The sequence below is a fragment of the Crocuta crocuta genome, unplaced genomic scaffold (assembly GCF_008692635.1).
Source record: "Crocuta crocuta isolate KB4526 unplaced genomic scaffold, BGI_CrCroc_1.0 scaffold56, whole genome shotgun sequence".
Taxonomy (NCBI): domain Eukaryota; kingdom Metazoa; phylum Chordata; class Mammalia; order Carnivora; family Hyaenidae; genus Crocuta; species Crocuta crocuta.
Window position 1 is genome coordinate 6,621,546 of NW_027531334.1, and position 15,854 is coordinate 6,637,399.

The window sequence follows — 15,854 nt, forward strand, 5'->3', positions numbered from 1 at the left end:
GATTCTTGCTAAATTTGAATCTGGTAAAAATAATAAGCCTACCTTCCCTGACTTAACCATAAGATATAATTCATCATCATGATTGAGGCACTAATAATTATGTCAAAACAATAGGCATTAATTACTTGGAACCATCCTGAGCAAACCAAGATATCTGAAGGAAAAGTTAAACTAAGTTTTTCTCCCCATGTCCTACCACTATTATATATTTTTATATTCTCAATACCATGTTCCTATTCCAAAAACAAAAAATCAGTAGGTTTACCATGTTTCATTTTATTTATTTGTACAAAGTTAATCCAAAATGGAGATCTACCTGTGAAGTACTAAAAGAGAACACTAAGGGACAGAAGATCTGCATTCAAATCAAAATGCCACTTTGTAGATATGACCTTTGATAAATTATTTCTTTTACTTGGGCCTCAGTTTTATCATCTGTAAAGTAAGGAACACCCACTAAACATTCACTTTAGAGTTATTAGTGGACCAAATGAGGTAACAAGCAGTTTGAAAGTATCTCAAAATAGCTGGAAAATGTTATGCCTGTGAAGAAAATAAATTTGAAGAGAAACATTACAAGACATATCTTCTGACCGCAGCTGTAATGATATTACTAGATGTTTACAGATAGCTTTGATGTAAATGTTGATACTTCTGTCATTGTATTTCTGGGAAAGATGGGATTCTAGATCTCCCAGGAGCCACAGGATTGGCAGTGAGTACTGTTTAAGACAGAATGTTCCCGACCGTTGTCTTTTATCAAAAAGAAAAAAAATACCATTACCTTTAGCATCTGCAGAAGTGGACATAACTTTCAAAAGTACAATCCTACTACATTCTCACTGCATATCAGCTACTGTGTCGTGTTCTCTGGCCCTATCCTTAGATCCAAGAATGGTCAGGTCAGCACCAATAAAATCTTGCAGCCTAATTTTGTGAAGAATGCCTGTCACCAAGTGCCAGGACTTTCAAGAATTAGAACTGGCCCAGGGACTAATTAACCATATGATGTTAGGCAAGATGTACTTATAAAATGAGGTGATAGTCTAGAGGATAATTTCATGTATCTTTAAATTAGTATTTGTTATTTTTATCTGGCTATACACCAGCTATTCCTTAGCTACTATAGTCCTAGAAGTCTTACTCAAGACGCTGTATGATAAAGTATCCCAGGAACATTTTATAAGTATAGAGGATTCTTGCTAAATTTGAATCTGGTAAAAATAACAAGCTTACCTTCCCTAACTTAACCATAAGATATAATTCATCATCATGATTGGGGCACTAACAATTATGTCAAAACTATAAGCTCTGACATTCTATAAGTCTCAATGACTGCCTTCTTGGGTATTATCCTATTCTTTGTCATAACAGGAAAGAAAACTATAACCACAGTTAAGCAGATATAGATGTTTTAAGTAGATTTAAAATACTTTCAGGATACATTTAAACTGATAACAGATAAAATCTTTTCCACACAGAAGTGAAATTGTAGGTGTAAACAAACTAAGAAACAGTTGTTTTACAAGATAATCTGCCATATGACCATGACCTCAAGGTGTTAGACAATTATTGAAGGCCTTATAATTTCTGAATTTTTCAATTTTGAGAGATTCTTTGCATTTTAAGTGTCAGAAGACTGCCTTAATTTTTAGATATTTTCCTTCCACATTTCCCAGTCTATTATAATCACAGAAGAAAACATTTAGCATACAATTAGAGAAATAGCAGATTATTAAATAGAGATTTAAAGTAACTCCAAGATACAAAAACAGCTGAGTCAAAACACTTATTCACAGTCTCAATTTCATTAATTTATGGAATCTATTTAAACATGACCCAAGTAACATCTTACATGGTAACTGAATTCTTTAGATTTGTTTAACTAGAGTCATTTTTAAACACAGCATTTACACAATACTGTTTTCAAAATAGGGATTTTACCTCTAGGAATGAAAGTTCTTAGTGACAAGCCTAAGATAGCAGCTTAGCCCAGTGGATGTCAACTTTTGTCATAAGAAGCAACTACATATAAACAGTCCCCCATACCCTGCAGCAAGACAAAGTGAAATTAAGAAACTTTTAAGGCAGAAAAAAAAATCCTACATTGTAAGGTCCAAGTGAACATAAGATCTCAATTATTTAACTCAGCAAGTGACTTAATTTACACATTACCTCCTTTCCTATTTCCTGATTTCTGACTCTGGGAATATTTATACTTTATCTAAATGTGCAAGGCATTGAGAACACAGAGGAGGATCAGACATGGTTCCAGTGGTGGGCTGGGAAATGTTTAACAAACCCATTCTTGGGAAAAGAAGACTTATAATATTTATGAATCTCTATGTGTAAATACTCCCACTGTGTCAGATTTCAAGGTACTAATGATTTGGTAACTAGCTCAAAAAATTCCTGAAGATTCAACAGTCATCTCTTACAAACTATTATTAGCTAAGCTCCAATACATTATGGATGGTCCCCAGCCTCAAGTAGCTTATAATCTCTCTGTGGGTACATAGTTAGAGGTTAGACAAGAATAGGGAAGATAGGGATAAAATTTAGATAATTCAGTTATAGAATTTGTAAGAAGTTTTAAAAGTCAAAAGGAACAATACAATCTATGGAATTTTTATACTTGTTTGCTATTCCACTTTTTCTCTTTAATTTATTTCAGGAAATTAAAATGAAGCATATTTGCAGTAAAGGATAAGTGGAGTAAGAAGGGAAAAGGCAAAAAAAAGCATCCTATGATTTATGTTAACAGTGATGTTTACATCAGAAGAAAATGCTTACTAAGGGCAAATATAATGTAACTTAAAATTCAAGCCCTTTCAGTTTAGTTCTGAGTCCTGAAGATTTGTCCTGTCCTCTTTGGCTGCAGCTTTGATGACATTAGCTAGCTTCTTTTGTACAATACTAAAGAATACACTTCTTCACACCACTCACACTATCAGCTCACAGTAAAAGGCAAAACTAAATTCTGCAATATGATAACTGAACTTTTTTTTGCACAGTCACCTCCTTGGATCAGATCTTGGGTAAGTGCCGGCCGGGGTGACCAGGAAATTCTTCTGGTAACAAAACATGAAGTCTGCAGGTTGGGCATGTCCCCTGTTGCATCAGCCACGGTCTAATGCACTAAGGAGCAAAAATATTCACGTCAGACTCTCAGAGTTAGCCTAATATATAATCAGTTACCAGCCAGCATGTCTTCTGGTAGATCTTAAAACCTTTTCTAGTAGATTGCTAAGCCAATTGCTGGAATAATGGTACCTTGTCTGTGATTCGCTGAGCTATATAGCTGGTGATTTTAGAATAAACTGGCTGAAACGTGTTCTGCTAAGATCCTTTCCCCAAGACCAATTTTCCGGATGAGTAGCACTTCTTCCTAACAAAGAGGCTGAGGAAAACTGCTACATCTTTTTCCTCTAGTTTATTATATATTCTCACTTATAATCCAGAAAAAAACACAAAAGTGACTAACACCTTGTACCAAGTGCTAATGGGTGTTTTGAACTTAAACTCCCTAGATGATGGATACACTATTCAGATGGCTCTTTGGTGACAAGAGAAGTATTCTTTGGCAATGAACTATCTGTTAAGTGATTTGCTTGAGTACTAACTCTCCAAAAACAAATTTTACCTGTATAAACAATGAGAGTCAGATGAGGTGAGAGAAGATTAAGAATAGGCACTATAGGGGCACCTAGGTGACTCAGTTGGTCAAGCATCCGACTTCATCTCAGGTCATGATCTCACAGCTTGTGAGTTTGAGCCCCACATCAGGCACTGTGCCGACAGCTCAGAGCCTGGAGCCTGCTTCGGATTCTGTGTGTCTCTTTCTCTGCTCTTCCCCTACTCATACTCTCTCTCTCAAAAATAAATAAAAACTTAAATTTTTTTTTTAAAGAATAGACATCATATATTAGGCTCACTAACTGTAACTCTAAAAAGTAATCTCAGTGGGTCACCTGCTTTCTCTTCTATGGGCAACGGCAAAGTATATTAAGTTTCATTTGTTTTCTGAATGGACAGGACTTTAATACTTCAAATGACTAAGTATCTTTCCTGGTATTTTGGGATTAGTCATTCTGTTTCTATATCTTCATATCTGAGTAGATACAAACTATAATTCTGTGCTAGGTGTCACTATCTTTGAAACAGTGTTTTACATATATGGCTTGAATGAGCCGGCTATGTTCACTTCCCTGAGGCTTTATGTACAATTATCTTTTCCTGGGTCAGATTACAGCTTTGCACCAGAATACTTGGATATAAATTGTATGTCAATAGCATGTGCACAGCAACACCACCAGAAATTAATCTATACAAATGCCAAGAATCAACAAAAGATATGTCAGTCTTATATTTTTCTAATATCAAAACTGAAACTTGAGCATCTAAAGAGCAAATACAAGGCCCAGACAGACTGTTACCGTAAGTCTTTTGCTTTCTAATGGAAGGGGTCATCAGTAAATGGGGACAAAGGACACTATACATTATTTATAGCAAATTGAGATGAAGTGACGCTGCTTCTATGTCAATCTACATTCCCTCTAGTTCTATTTGAAACTACTCTATATTATTTCAATCTCATCATTGTCTCCTCTTTTCCTGTAAAGTGTATGGAGATCTGAGACAGCACAGTGCAAACTGGGGCTAGGTATGGGAAAAATGGGTGTAAATGTTTCTGTGTGATTCTCCAAAGCCGAGAGTCCTTTCTTGTGGGACTCGTGACACAGCTATAGCTGATGATACATGTATATGATTTCAAGTAAGGCAGTATGAATCTTGCTTAGTTGAATAAATGGCAAAATGTTTAAGAAGGTAAGTTTAAAGGGTTACCTGAGAGTGGAATTTGTGGGCACAAGGCAAAACTGAGAGGTTTTCTGGAGAGAGATTCTCATGACAAATCACACAAGGCTCCTCTTCATCCTCCTCTTCATCCTAAGGAAAATACACAAAAGGCTCAATTCAGCTCCTTTCTTTCTCCCAAATTTAAATGTATTTAGAATTAACAGTCTCATTCTCACCAAATTATTGGCTCCTTCCCATGTGGCAGGCCCTTGGGAACTGAGGGGCCTCCAGGCTGGTTTTGGGGGCTGGGAAGCATTAGACTGTGGAGGAGTGAGGCTGGGTGAAACACAGTTACCGTTTGGCACAGATTTTCCTTGACTCTGAAAGTAAGAATATTATACTTTTTTTTTTTTCCAGAAGTGTTTTAAAACAGGAAGAACTGATATGGTAGCATAGAAAATAGGGTACAGTGAGAATTAGAAAAAGGATAAAGGTTGATTAGATTCGTAAGAAATCTTGAAACAAAATGTTAGCAATATTACTTGTATACTCAGAGCCAGGTTAAACAACTCTATATGCCCTTTTAATTAAAACAAGTCTTTATAAAAATTAGAACAGTGTCTTCCTTTAGAGTCAAAGTAACCTAGAATCAGTTTCAGGAGGTTCAGTTTTATTCTAGAATGATCAGGCAGTATTTTAAAAAGACTTCCTATACCATTTGTAAAGTTGAAGTTCAATTGTTAATCGATGTTTAAGATGATTACAGGATATTGATAACAGACATGAAGATAATTAAGACCGCTAACTACCTGATACAGAGTTTGTTTTGTTTTGCTTTTACCTGTGATCTCTTGGGGTCAATAAATTGGGAAATCTTGTATACAATTTCATCAAATGTCAGTCCAGATAGGGATTTCCCATGAATGTCCTTCAATTTCCGTAAGAAATCCGTAAGCTCCTTCCTGGAAGAGGTCAAATAAAGAGCAGTGGTGATTTTCCTACTGCCTTGAGGGCATGCCCTCTATACAAGTTACAAAATCCTATTCTGTGACTGGTATGTAGAATAGAGATGTAGCCCTACAGATTTCTGATCTAAAGTCTACCCACATTCATCTTAAACCAATATGAAAACCCTTGAAGTTTAATATTTCTTTCCAAAAAGAAATTTTACCTGTTTTTGAGAACTTACTGTATGAAAATAGAGTTATCTACTTACTTATGTACTTACTGAGCTCTTTATATCATGTTTCTAACTGTTCTTACTCAGGACTAAAATATTACTTTTAACTTTGTTACTGTAGGTCTCTCTTCTGTGTTGACAGTTTAATCTTTGTTTTGTTTCTGAGTTTTACAAAATTAAAACTGAACAGAGAAGCTAAAAGACACATTAAAATAATGTACATAATTAATCAATACGTTCCTTTTAAAACCCACAGTCCACTGACCCAAAGTCTGTATACATTTTTTGGTAGGATAGAGTAGGAGGAAATATTTTCCTTCCCAAATGAAGTGTCAGGTCATCAGCCTTGTAAAACTACCTTGGATTTACTATTCATTTCACACATACTATATGTACATATAACTGTATTATAGTTCTATTTTCATTATCTGTTCACTATATTTATAAAACGATAATCTAATCCTGAAGCATAACAATATGTTCATTAAATCAAAGTGTTAGCCTTCAAATAAAAATACTGGTTAAAAACTAGAATTATTTCCTTAAATACAAAGGGATAAAAAAACTTCATTTCCAGAGAAGAAAAATATCTTCCTGCTAAAGTCAGAACTGTGAAAAGCACAGCAAAATAATTATTTCTTGCACTTAGCTGTGCTCCCTAACAAAAACTAAGAGCCCTAAATAAAATTAAGGAAAGTAAAACCTAATGTCTGAGCTTATATATATAACATACAATCAAAATTCACTTATGAAAGAGGTTATTAAGATAATTATTACAGTTGGTGGCATTAAAATTGGATAGGTTTATGACTAGTTACACTTTTTAGTAAATGAACAAACCTAAATTTAAAAATCTTTTCTCTCATAACTTGAGACTAATAAACTTAGTGGAGAGGTTTAGCATTTATATTGAACACTATCCCTTTAAATTTCATTTTCCTTACCAAGGCCCTGGAAAGGAAATATATTGGTGAGTATGTTTGTTTCATTCCCCTAATTATGGCTGTGGCAACTGTAGAGTATGATCTGTACTCACAACTAAATAAAAATTAAAGTACCTGGTTTGTTGTGGAAAAGCAGTTTTCAGCCTGTCTATAATCCTCTCCCAATTCATCATGGGGGGATCACTTCCCAGACCTGCACTGGGAGGAGGCATAGCCTCTCCCACAGGCGCCGGTACAGTCCAGGCTATGCCAGTCATCTGTAAGGAGCACAGAGTTATAACCCATCAGCTTCAGTTATTAGGAAGTAACATTCCATGACAACATGGTATTTCCATACGTCATAAAATGGGTAGAATGAAGAGGAAGAATGCTGACCTATACATTTCCTTTTTAGAGTTTTTTTTTTTAAATTTAACTAGCACAGTAATACTACTTCTTGTTTTTAATTACTCTTATTTTAAAAAGGGAACATGCGAGTCTTCTTAACTGCAGAAATTACAGAAATAGAGTGTTTACTGCTGTATTTTTAAAACAGTAAAAAACTAGAAACAACTAGTGTGCTAAGAGGAGAATGGGTGAATTAGAGTATATTTAATCAGGTCCTTAGAAAAATAGATTTCTGAGTATAACACATGCCCATGAAAGGCTTTTTTTTTTGTTTTTTGTTTTTTTTGTTTTGAGAGAGAGAAAAAGAACATGTACAAGTGAGCAGAGGAGAGGGAGGGAGAGAGAATCCTAAGCAGGTTCCATGGCCAGCTCAGAGCCTGATGAAGGACTTGATTTCACAGTTGTGAGATGATGACCCACGCCGAAATCAAGAGTCGGACACTCAACCAACTAAGCCACCCAAGTGCCCCATATGTTTCAGTTTGTAAAAATTCTGTGGTGTAGTATTTATGGTAGGGCTTGTTTTTATATTAAATTTAAAAAAGTGCATATGCATAGAAAAGGTCTCAAGTTACAAATAATCTGTAAACACTGATTATTTCCTAGGATTTATTTGCAGAATAATTTTGCTTTCTACTTTGTATATTTCTGTTATTTGCTTTTTTAATGATTTTTCAAATTATAAAAGTAGTTTATACTATAGTTGAACTTTCAAAGAAATAAAGATGAGACTACTAATAGAATGTCTGCCCCATGTCTCATGAATGTAAAAGGTGGTGGGCAAGTTGTAGTGACAGCTCTGAGCCATGAAACCGTTAGTTCTGTCATATTTTATGAGTTTCTTCTTAGAAGCTTTAAGATTCTAACATCAGAAGTGATTTTTTTTTGATTATAACTTTAACTATAAATATAACTTCTCTTAAGGCTTTACAGGTTATTTTCAAATATAAGATTACTCATGAAAGATTAGCAATTACTACCAGCTACTGAAGTAACTCATACAAAGCCTACTTAGACAAAACTGCCCAGAAATCTGGGTTTGCCTTAGTATCAAGTTTTCCCCAGGAATCAGAAAACAATCTTATGAGGTTGAGGTACTTTAAGGTTTTCAATAAAGGTGTGTGTGTGTACACACAAAACTATCTTTAATATAATGGTGGGGGAGCAAACCACATGAACAACACTGTGATATCCTGGGGACTAAAGAGATGTGGTACTCAGTTACATGTTAAGGCCTATGTACATATTTGTTTGCAGAGTCAGCCTCTACAAAAATAAGAGTCCATCTGACTATGTATTTCAACGGGACACTATTTATAGGTACAAAAAACTGACAAGAATGTGCTTATGGAAAAGTCAAAATTAGAGAATTTTCCTTAATTATATTTAACATTAATCTTCTGGGAGATTTTTTTTTTCATTAAAAGACATTTACCTTTCTCAAGATTACAACTAATAATCCTGGTCATTTAAATTTTCTCTATTGCCTCTTCAGGTTTGGATAGGACTTATCTGGCTAGTTGTAGCTAGGGTAATTCATCACTTTACAGTATAATATATTCCAAGGTGATGCTATTTATATTGTGTTTGTGGGTTACTATACATATGTCTGTGCATGTTTGTGTAAATAAAGTTCTTCTTTAGCTTTGTGGCATAACTTTGTTGTGACTTGGCTTCTTTGCTTTCTAATCTACCCATCAAATATGCTAAATATAAATTATCTACTAAAAATATTAATCTACCCTATATTGTTGCCTATTACAGAAGCAAAACTATGAAATCCTATAAGGACTGTCTACTATAAAAAGGTACTTATCTTTGTATCCGAAAGCTAAACTAATAGCAGCTAACAAAATAATATATGCAATGCTCTTAACACAGCACTTCAAATGGAACTATTCATTCACCTGTCATTCAGTTACCCTCCCCTCCACTACTACCACCATCACCACCTATCAAATAAACAGAGCACATTCATTCAGGAAGTCTTCTGTGGNGGGATCGGTACCAGTGGGGCTCTAGGTTGGCCAGGCGCAGAGATGACTCCAGGGCAAACAGCAGGCATCTGAGGAACAGTGAGTATAGGTCTGAAGAAAGATTCTTTCACAAGGGGTCTTCCTAAGAATTGCTGCATCTAAAATAGAAAGGTTAAACAAAAACCCCACATATTTATATATTATATAGGCAATGATCTAAATTCATAGAGCAATGTTTGGGGGAAAACAACAATTTGAAATCCAGATACAAAGCACTAGCATTAGAATCGGTGTTGTCATAACAGTTAAGTGTATGAATATTTGGAAAAGCAAAGGGTAGTGAATATACAAAAGAAGAGAGAAAGAAGAGAAGTCGGTTCTAGTCTCACTTTCTTTTTATCTGGCTGGGTAACCATGGATGCCAAGTTAGTAATCTATAAAGCAGAGGGTTATTAGGTTAAGTGATGTTTAAAGTTCCCTCCCAAATATAATACATATAAAATATAGGACTATGCAAAGAGACTCCTCAATGAGTACTGTCCACATTGGTGAACAATACTGATACTCAGAAATTCTACTAAAGAACCAAAGTTGCCTATAGAAAATATTACTTTCCTTGGTTATGTATTGGAGAGAACTTGTACCACATGATGGATTTTGACTTTATGTTTAGCTCCAATGAGAGTAGAAAGCTATAGTGGAGTGGCCCTGGGGCATAAATCCCCTTACAATGACTTGTAGACATGCTTATAGGTGTTACTGCACCTTCTAGGGGGTTGTGGAAAGCTAGCCCTTCTAAGCATCTAGCAATGGGATGGATACCTTACCGACTAGACTATAGAAGAGGACAGATTAAATTTCTACCATGTGCCAGGTCTAGCACTGTTATTAACAGAAATTCAACTATCTTTTGAATTAAAAAAAAAAAAACCATCAACATAGCTCTTAAGTAATGATCCTAAAACCAATAGGTGACAGATAGATAGGTTAATAGAAAACATTAAAATGAATACATGAGGTTGACACTGGATTCTTATTTAATAGCACTAAAGCAAAGGGGCACCTGGGTGGCTCAGTCAGTTAACTGTGACTTCGGCTCAGGTCATGATCTCTCAGTTTGTGGGTTTGAGCCCCATGCTGGGCTCTGTGCTGACAGCCCAGAGCCTGGAGCCTGCTTCAGATTCTGTGTCTCTCCCTCTCTCTGCCCCTCTCATACTCATGCTCTGTCTCTCAATAATAAATAAAACGATAGGGGTGCCTGGGTGGTTCAGTTGGTTGAGTGTCCGACTTTGGCTTAGATCATGATCTCATGGTTTGTGAGCTCAAGCCCCTTGTCGGGATCTGTGCTGGCAGCTCAGAGCCTGGAGCCTGCTTCAGATTCTGTCTCCCTCTCTCTTTGCCCCTTCCCCACTTGCCCTCTCTGTCTCTCTCTCAAAAATAAACATTAAAAAAAAAATAAAACATTAAAAACATTTTAATAGCATTAAAGGAAAAATACTGTATATATCATTGTCTATAAAGTACTCTTGCTAAAAATATTGAACCTGATTCTAAGTAACCCTCTAGATATAACCAACAGTTTATAGGAAATAGAACATGTACAATGACATCACAGGATGCAATCAATTAAATCAATAATGTGGGAAATTGGACTTTTTGAACAAATGACATGAATGAAGGAGACGGGGTAAGGTAGCTGTTAGAGACTTAAATAACGATGAGCCAAATGCAAAGTTTAAACTTTATTTTGATTGTTTTTAAAAATAAGTTTTGAGAGTAATTATAATCAAATTGGAAATATTGCAAACTAGATAACAAAAAGACATTTTTACGGCTATTGGGAAATATACATTTTAACTGGATTTTAGATATTAAAATTTTTAATTTTCTTAGGTTAAAAAAATGGTGTTATCATTATATCCAATAAAAATAATATCCTCATCTTTTAGCATGAGGTATACATGGATGAGATTATATGATACGTACTTTAAAATACTGCAGTAGGAAGAAGAGGATGACATGAAATAAGATTAACAAAATGTTGGCTCTCTTAGTTCACAGAGGTTCATTATACTATTTTATTCTTATGTATGTTTCAATTTTCATAATGTAAAGGTTTTAAAGAATGAATGGATGGTGGGTATGAGTCAGTATTCCTGCTCTCTTTGCAGACAACTATTATCTAACACTTCTTGGGAGGATTAGATAGCCAAGGCACAAAAATCAAGATATAATAAAACATATAAAAAATACTGGGTTAAACTGGGAAGAGTACCCATTATTTCAGATTTCTCGGGTTAGACTATACATTTAAAGGCTATTGACTATTCTTTAGAATACTAGGATCTCAGAGATAGATGGACTTTCTTTTTATGTATGTTTTAAGTTTTTATTTAAATTCTACTTAACATATAGTGTGATATTAGTTTCAGGAATAGAATCTAGTGATTCATTATTTACATACACACCACAGATGTATTTTAGTAACCAGACCATCTAGTATAATTTCCCGCTTTATACATGGAAAAAACAGAAGTCCAGCATAGCTGATTCTTCCAAGAACAACACAGTTATTCACAGTGTTAGGAATTAAACCCACATCTCTAGTTTGTTTCCACTGAATGATACCACCTCAACTTATGGCAAAGAGCAACATTACACTTCTAGCATTTGCACTCTCAAACTGCTCCACTAATGTTTAGTGGTTGCTGATGCTTGCACTTGAACACAACTGTTAGCACAGCAGTGATGCTGGTTAGGAAACACAAAAGATACACATGTACATCTCAGATGTTAGCAGAAGGATGCACAGAGCTTAACTTTAGTTAAGTTTTGCCCTTAACTAAACTTGGGTAAGCCCCATCAGACATAAGAAAGCCTCCAAAGAGACGAAGATCGAGAGGTCAAAGTTTAAGTACATATGTCAGCTATGCAGTTATCACTGGTATCAGACTGATACCAGTCTGATCTGGTTTCAAGAAACTTCAAACAACTCTGTACCTGGCTTCAGAGTCTCTATACCATTTTATATTTAGAGTCATCAGAGTTTAACTACAACCTATAGGCAGTAGTTTGAATATGGGCAGAAAGCACAGAGTTTCTAGAAATCTAGAAGCACATGTGTTACTTCCTGTAGAACTAGAGGGACTCTTTGGATTTCTCCATCATTTACATAATATATTCATTATCATGGTAGTTGACTATGATGAAGTTCCAAGCCTAGAATAATGTTCATAATACAGTGCTCCTATAAAAACTGAACTGATTAAAAATATAAAAGGCAATACTGCATTCTGAAGACCATGGTGTATACAATACAATGCTTTTAGCTGTGGATTCTGCTTTTGAAACACAGTGTAACTCCACACAAATCACATAATTTTCAAGTTCTCTGATACACTCAACTATTTACAGAAATAACATTTCAAAGTTCTACTGCAAGCAGAAGTGCTGGGGGTGAAAGTGATTTGCCACTAAATTTCTCATATCTTCTCCTTTTCCTATTCCCAGATGTGTTCTGATAATAAAAATTATCACCTAATGGTTCTTTCCTGAAAGATCTTTTGGAAAGCTGTGTGAATTTATTGGGTTAAGGTACTATGTTTCCCAGAAGGATAACATAAATAGTGCAACAGAGAGATAGCTGATTGAGACTCACTGATTCCCAGCAATAAGCAGGAAAGGGGCATATATGGAAGCTTTTAAAGGTACAATGATGATAAAACTTAAGGACAAAAATGTCTAAAGTAGAAGTGGAGGGGTGAAGTCTAGCCTGCTAGGGTAACTATACTGAGATGTTTCAGTCTTCTAGGGGTAACCTGAGAGCACTGGGAATTCTGCCCATCCATTAGTTTTCTCTTACATTACAGGTGATATTGACAGGTTGAATGAGAATACATTACCTCTTTAGATACCAAATATATCACTAAAATCCAGTGACCCAACTATGTACTGACCTTGACTAAGTCAGTCAACTAGCTATATCATCTGGAGATAATGGAGCAGGAATGTGCATAAATACAAACAATATGCACAACATGTGCCTATTTTAATTTGAACACACATTAAACAGATAGCTCTTACCATTTCATCAAGATGAAGATGGCAATTCTTCAAAATGTCATATTTCTTACCAGTATCTCAGGATTAGGTGGTGGTGGAGGAAGTTGGATTGGAGGCAGGGTACTCAAAGCAAACCCTTGCTTCACCTTGTTAATTTGTTCATTATACTGTGTCTAGTAGAACAAGACAAACGATGTTTTAGAACAAAATAAACTTCAAAGAAATAGCATATGGGAACACTTGATGCAGCTTTGAATAATAAAACACACAATAGCGATTCTCAACCAATTATGTCAGAAAGAACATAAAGACAATTTTTGACATAAAGTAACTCTATAACACACTATCCCCAAATGTACTGGCAAGATACAAAGACATATAATTACAGATCCTGTGATAATTCTTCAGTATTTCCAAAATTTTCAGCCTCCAAATGGGAATCACTGATATAAAGTGAATAGCGTCTAAAGATTTAAGAAGCTGTAAATAATACTGGGTTGATAAATATGGGAAAACAGCATTTGTAATGAAGAGTTGAGCTACTTGCAAATGTTCACTTTAAAAACTGGAGAGGAAATTTTATGGCATACTCATTAAATATCCACATTTTGTTTATCTCAAAGTTATACCTCTAGCTTTCTCTAGTTTTATCATCTTGGATTTTGCCAAAACTAGGACTCCAATCCCTGAAGCTTAACTACATGCTTTCAAAAGTTTTTAGCATTGTCCACATTTTACTTCACAGTATTATTTTGTAGACAACCCACAGAGACTGGAAAAGAAATAAAACATTAGAAACTTCACACAGAAGACCCGTGCTTGAAAGAAGACAAGGATGCAAGCTGTTCTTGTTAGGCCAGTGAGTAAACCCAACAGAAATGCTAAGCATCACGGAAGACTGCTTAAGAAGAGTCTGGGAGAGAAACAGTCAAGACCACTACGGGAAAAGCTGGACAAGTAGGTATTGCTCTGAGGCAGTTGTCATGATTAAATGTCATTGTTTTGCTAGCAGTGTTGTGAAATCACAAAATAATGAACATTATATATTTACCTGAAGTTATAAAAAATATTCTAAGGCCAAATGAAGAAATTATTAAATATTCAGTGAGTTACCTCCTTAGAATACCTTAAGCATAGTCCTAATTCTATTAAACTAATAATGAATAATTATTTTGCATCATGGAATAATGCCATAAAATCTAAGACTGAAAACGAAGACAGGTCTGTTTGATCTTTCTTTCAATTACATATACACAGAATTAGACCCAGTTAATACAATTATTTTTGACTGGAGCAGAATCAGCTTCAGAATTATAGGAAAACTAGGCATGAAGCACAATTTTTGAGTTTATCCTTTATTGTACAAAGGACTTGAAAGACCTGAAAAACCCACATGCAAAAGTCTACGATTTTGTCTACAACCAACTACATGGAAGTATCAATATCAAACCTTAAAAAGGCATAAATTGTAATATCTGAAAAAAAAGTTCTTCCTTAAATTTCTCCAGTAATTGTTAATGTTAGATGTTTTCTTTATGTGTATACCTCCTACAACATTCAATTTACTCTGCAGATACTTCAGCACTTACCCTGAGGAATGCAATCTTGTTTCTAACATCTGTTACAATGGCATTCCAACTCTCTACTGCAGCCTTTAATTGAAGTGATTCCAGGTTGCTGATGTAGGGAAGGAGACACAAGAGGAAGTTCTTTCTTTTTATATACAACATAGGTCTCTAAAAATTTCCATTATATTCTTTAGCATGTATGTAAATAACATAAAAGAGCAAAAAAATTACCTCATCACCAATAATTACCTCAAATGAGCATAAAGTTGTATGGAAGGGTTTGTTATTAAAAATAAAACAAAGATGGGGAATATATTTCTTTTTTCAAGAGCAAATACAATGTCTGCTTCCAGAACACCAAGTGTTTTTCTATTTGGCAATATCTTTTAGAACATATGAAACCTTTACACAGGAATCCCTCCAGTGAAGGGGGCCAGAGAAGGCTGAACAGGGAAATGCCCTAGCCATCCAATGTGGGAGCATCCTCCAAGTGGCTGACTACTCTTGGAAGCAGGTTTTCGACTATCTTCACAGTGGCCCCGACATCAGAGGGCCACAGGTGGCCTATGAGCTCTTCTGCAAATTACTAAAAGATATCCTTATGGGAGGGCAAATCAAAAGGAAGTACCCCTTCTGGGAGGATGAATTAGACTGCTGCCTCAATGCAGTACATAAATTGCACAAACAGCAGCTCTGCCAAACATACCCACCAAGTGACTTAAGCAGGAACAGCTTTGAGGTGTGTAAGGTCTGCCATCTCTAGAAGAGAGATTTCATGAGGCCTTTCAAAAGGCTCTATTATAACCTCCCCACCCCAGGATCACCCAGCACACCAGCTTTAAAAGAGCAGAACAAGTTATCACTGAGATTATCTTATACAAAGAGGCTTGATAATATTTTAGTTTATAGAGTACCTCTTCTCCCTGTAGCAAGCAAAGAT

General features: G+C 35.3%; 1 protein-coding gene across 2 annotated transcripts in view; it reads right to left on the bottom strand.

Moving 5' to 3' along the window:
- Positions 1-270: 270 nt before the first annotated feature.
- DZIP3 (DAZ interacting zinc finger protein 3) overlaps positions 271-15,854 on the bottom strand; it is an 89,190-nt gene continuing 73,606 nt past the window's right edge. For both annotated transcript variants that reach the window (XM_077771797.1, XM_077771796.1), the window contains 8 exons: positions 14,936-15,023; positions 13,418-13,519; positions 9,317-9,442; positions 7,036-7,178; positions 5,639-5,759; positions 5,034-5,177; positions 4,846-4,947; positions 271-3,138 (listed from right to left, as the gene is read on the bottom strand). In XM_077771797.1, the coding sequence (XP_077627923.1) occupies positions 3,028-3,138; positions 4,846-4,947; positions 5,034-5,177; positions 5,639-5,759; positions 7,036-7,178; positions 9,317-9,442; positions 13,418-13,519; positions 14,936-15,023 (937 nt within the window). In that variant the 3' untranslated portion in view covers positions 271-3,027. The remainder of the gene's footprint in view (positions 3,139-4,845; positions 4,948-5,033; positions 5,178-5,638; positions 5,760-7,035; positions 7,179-9,316; positions 9,443-13,417; positions 13,520-14,935; positions 15,024-15,854) is intronic.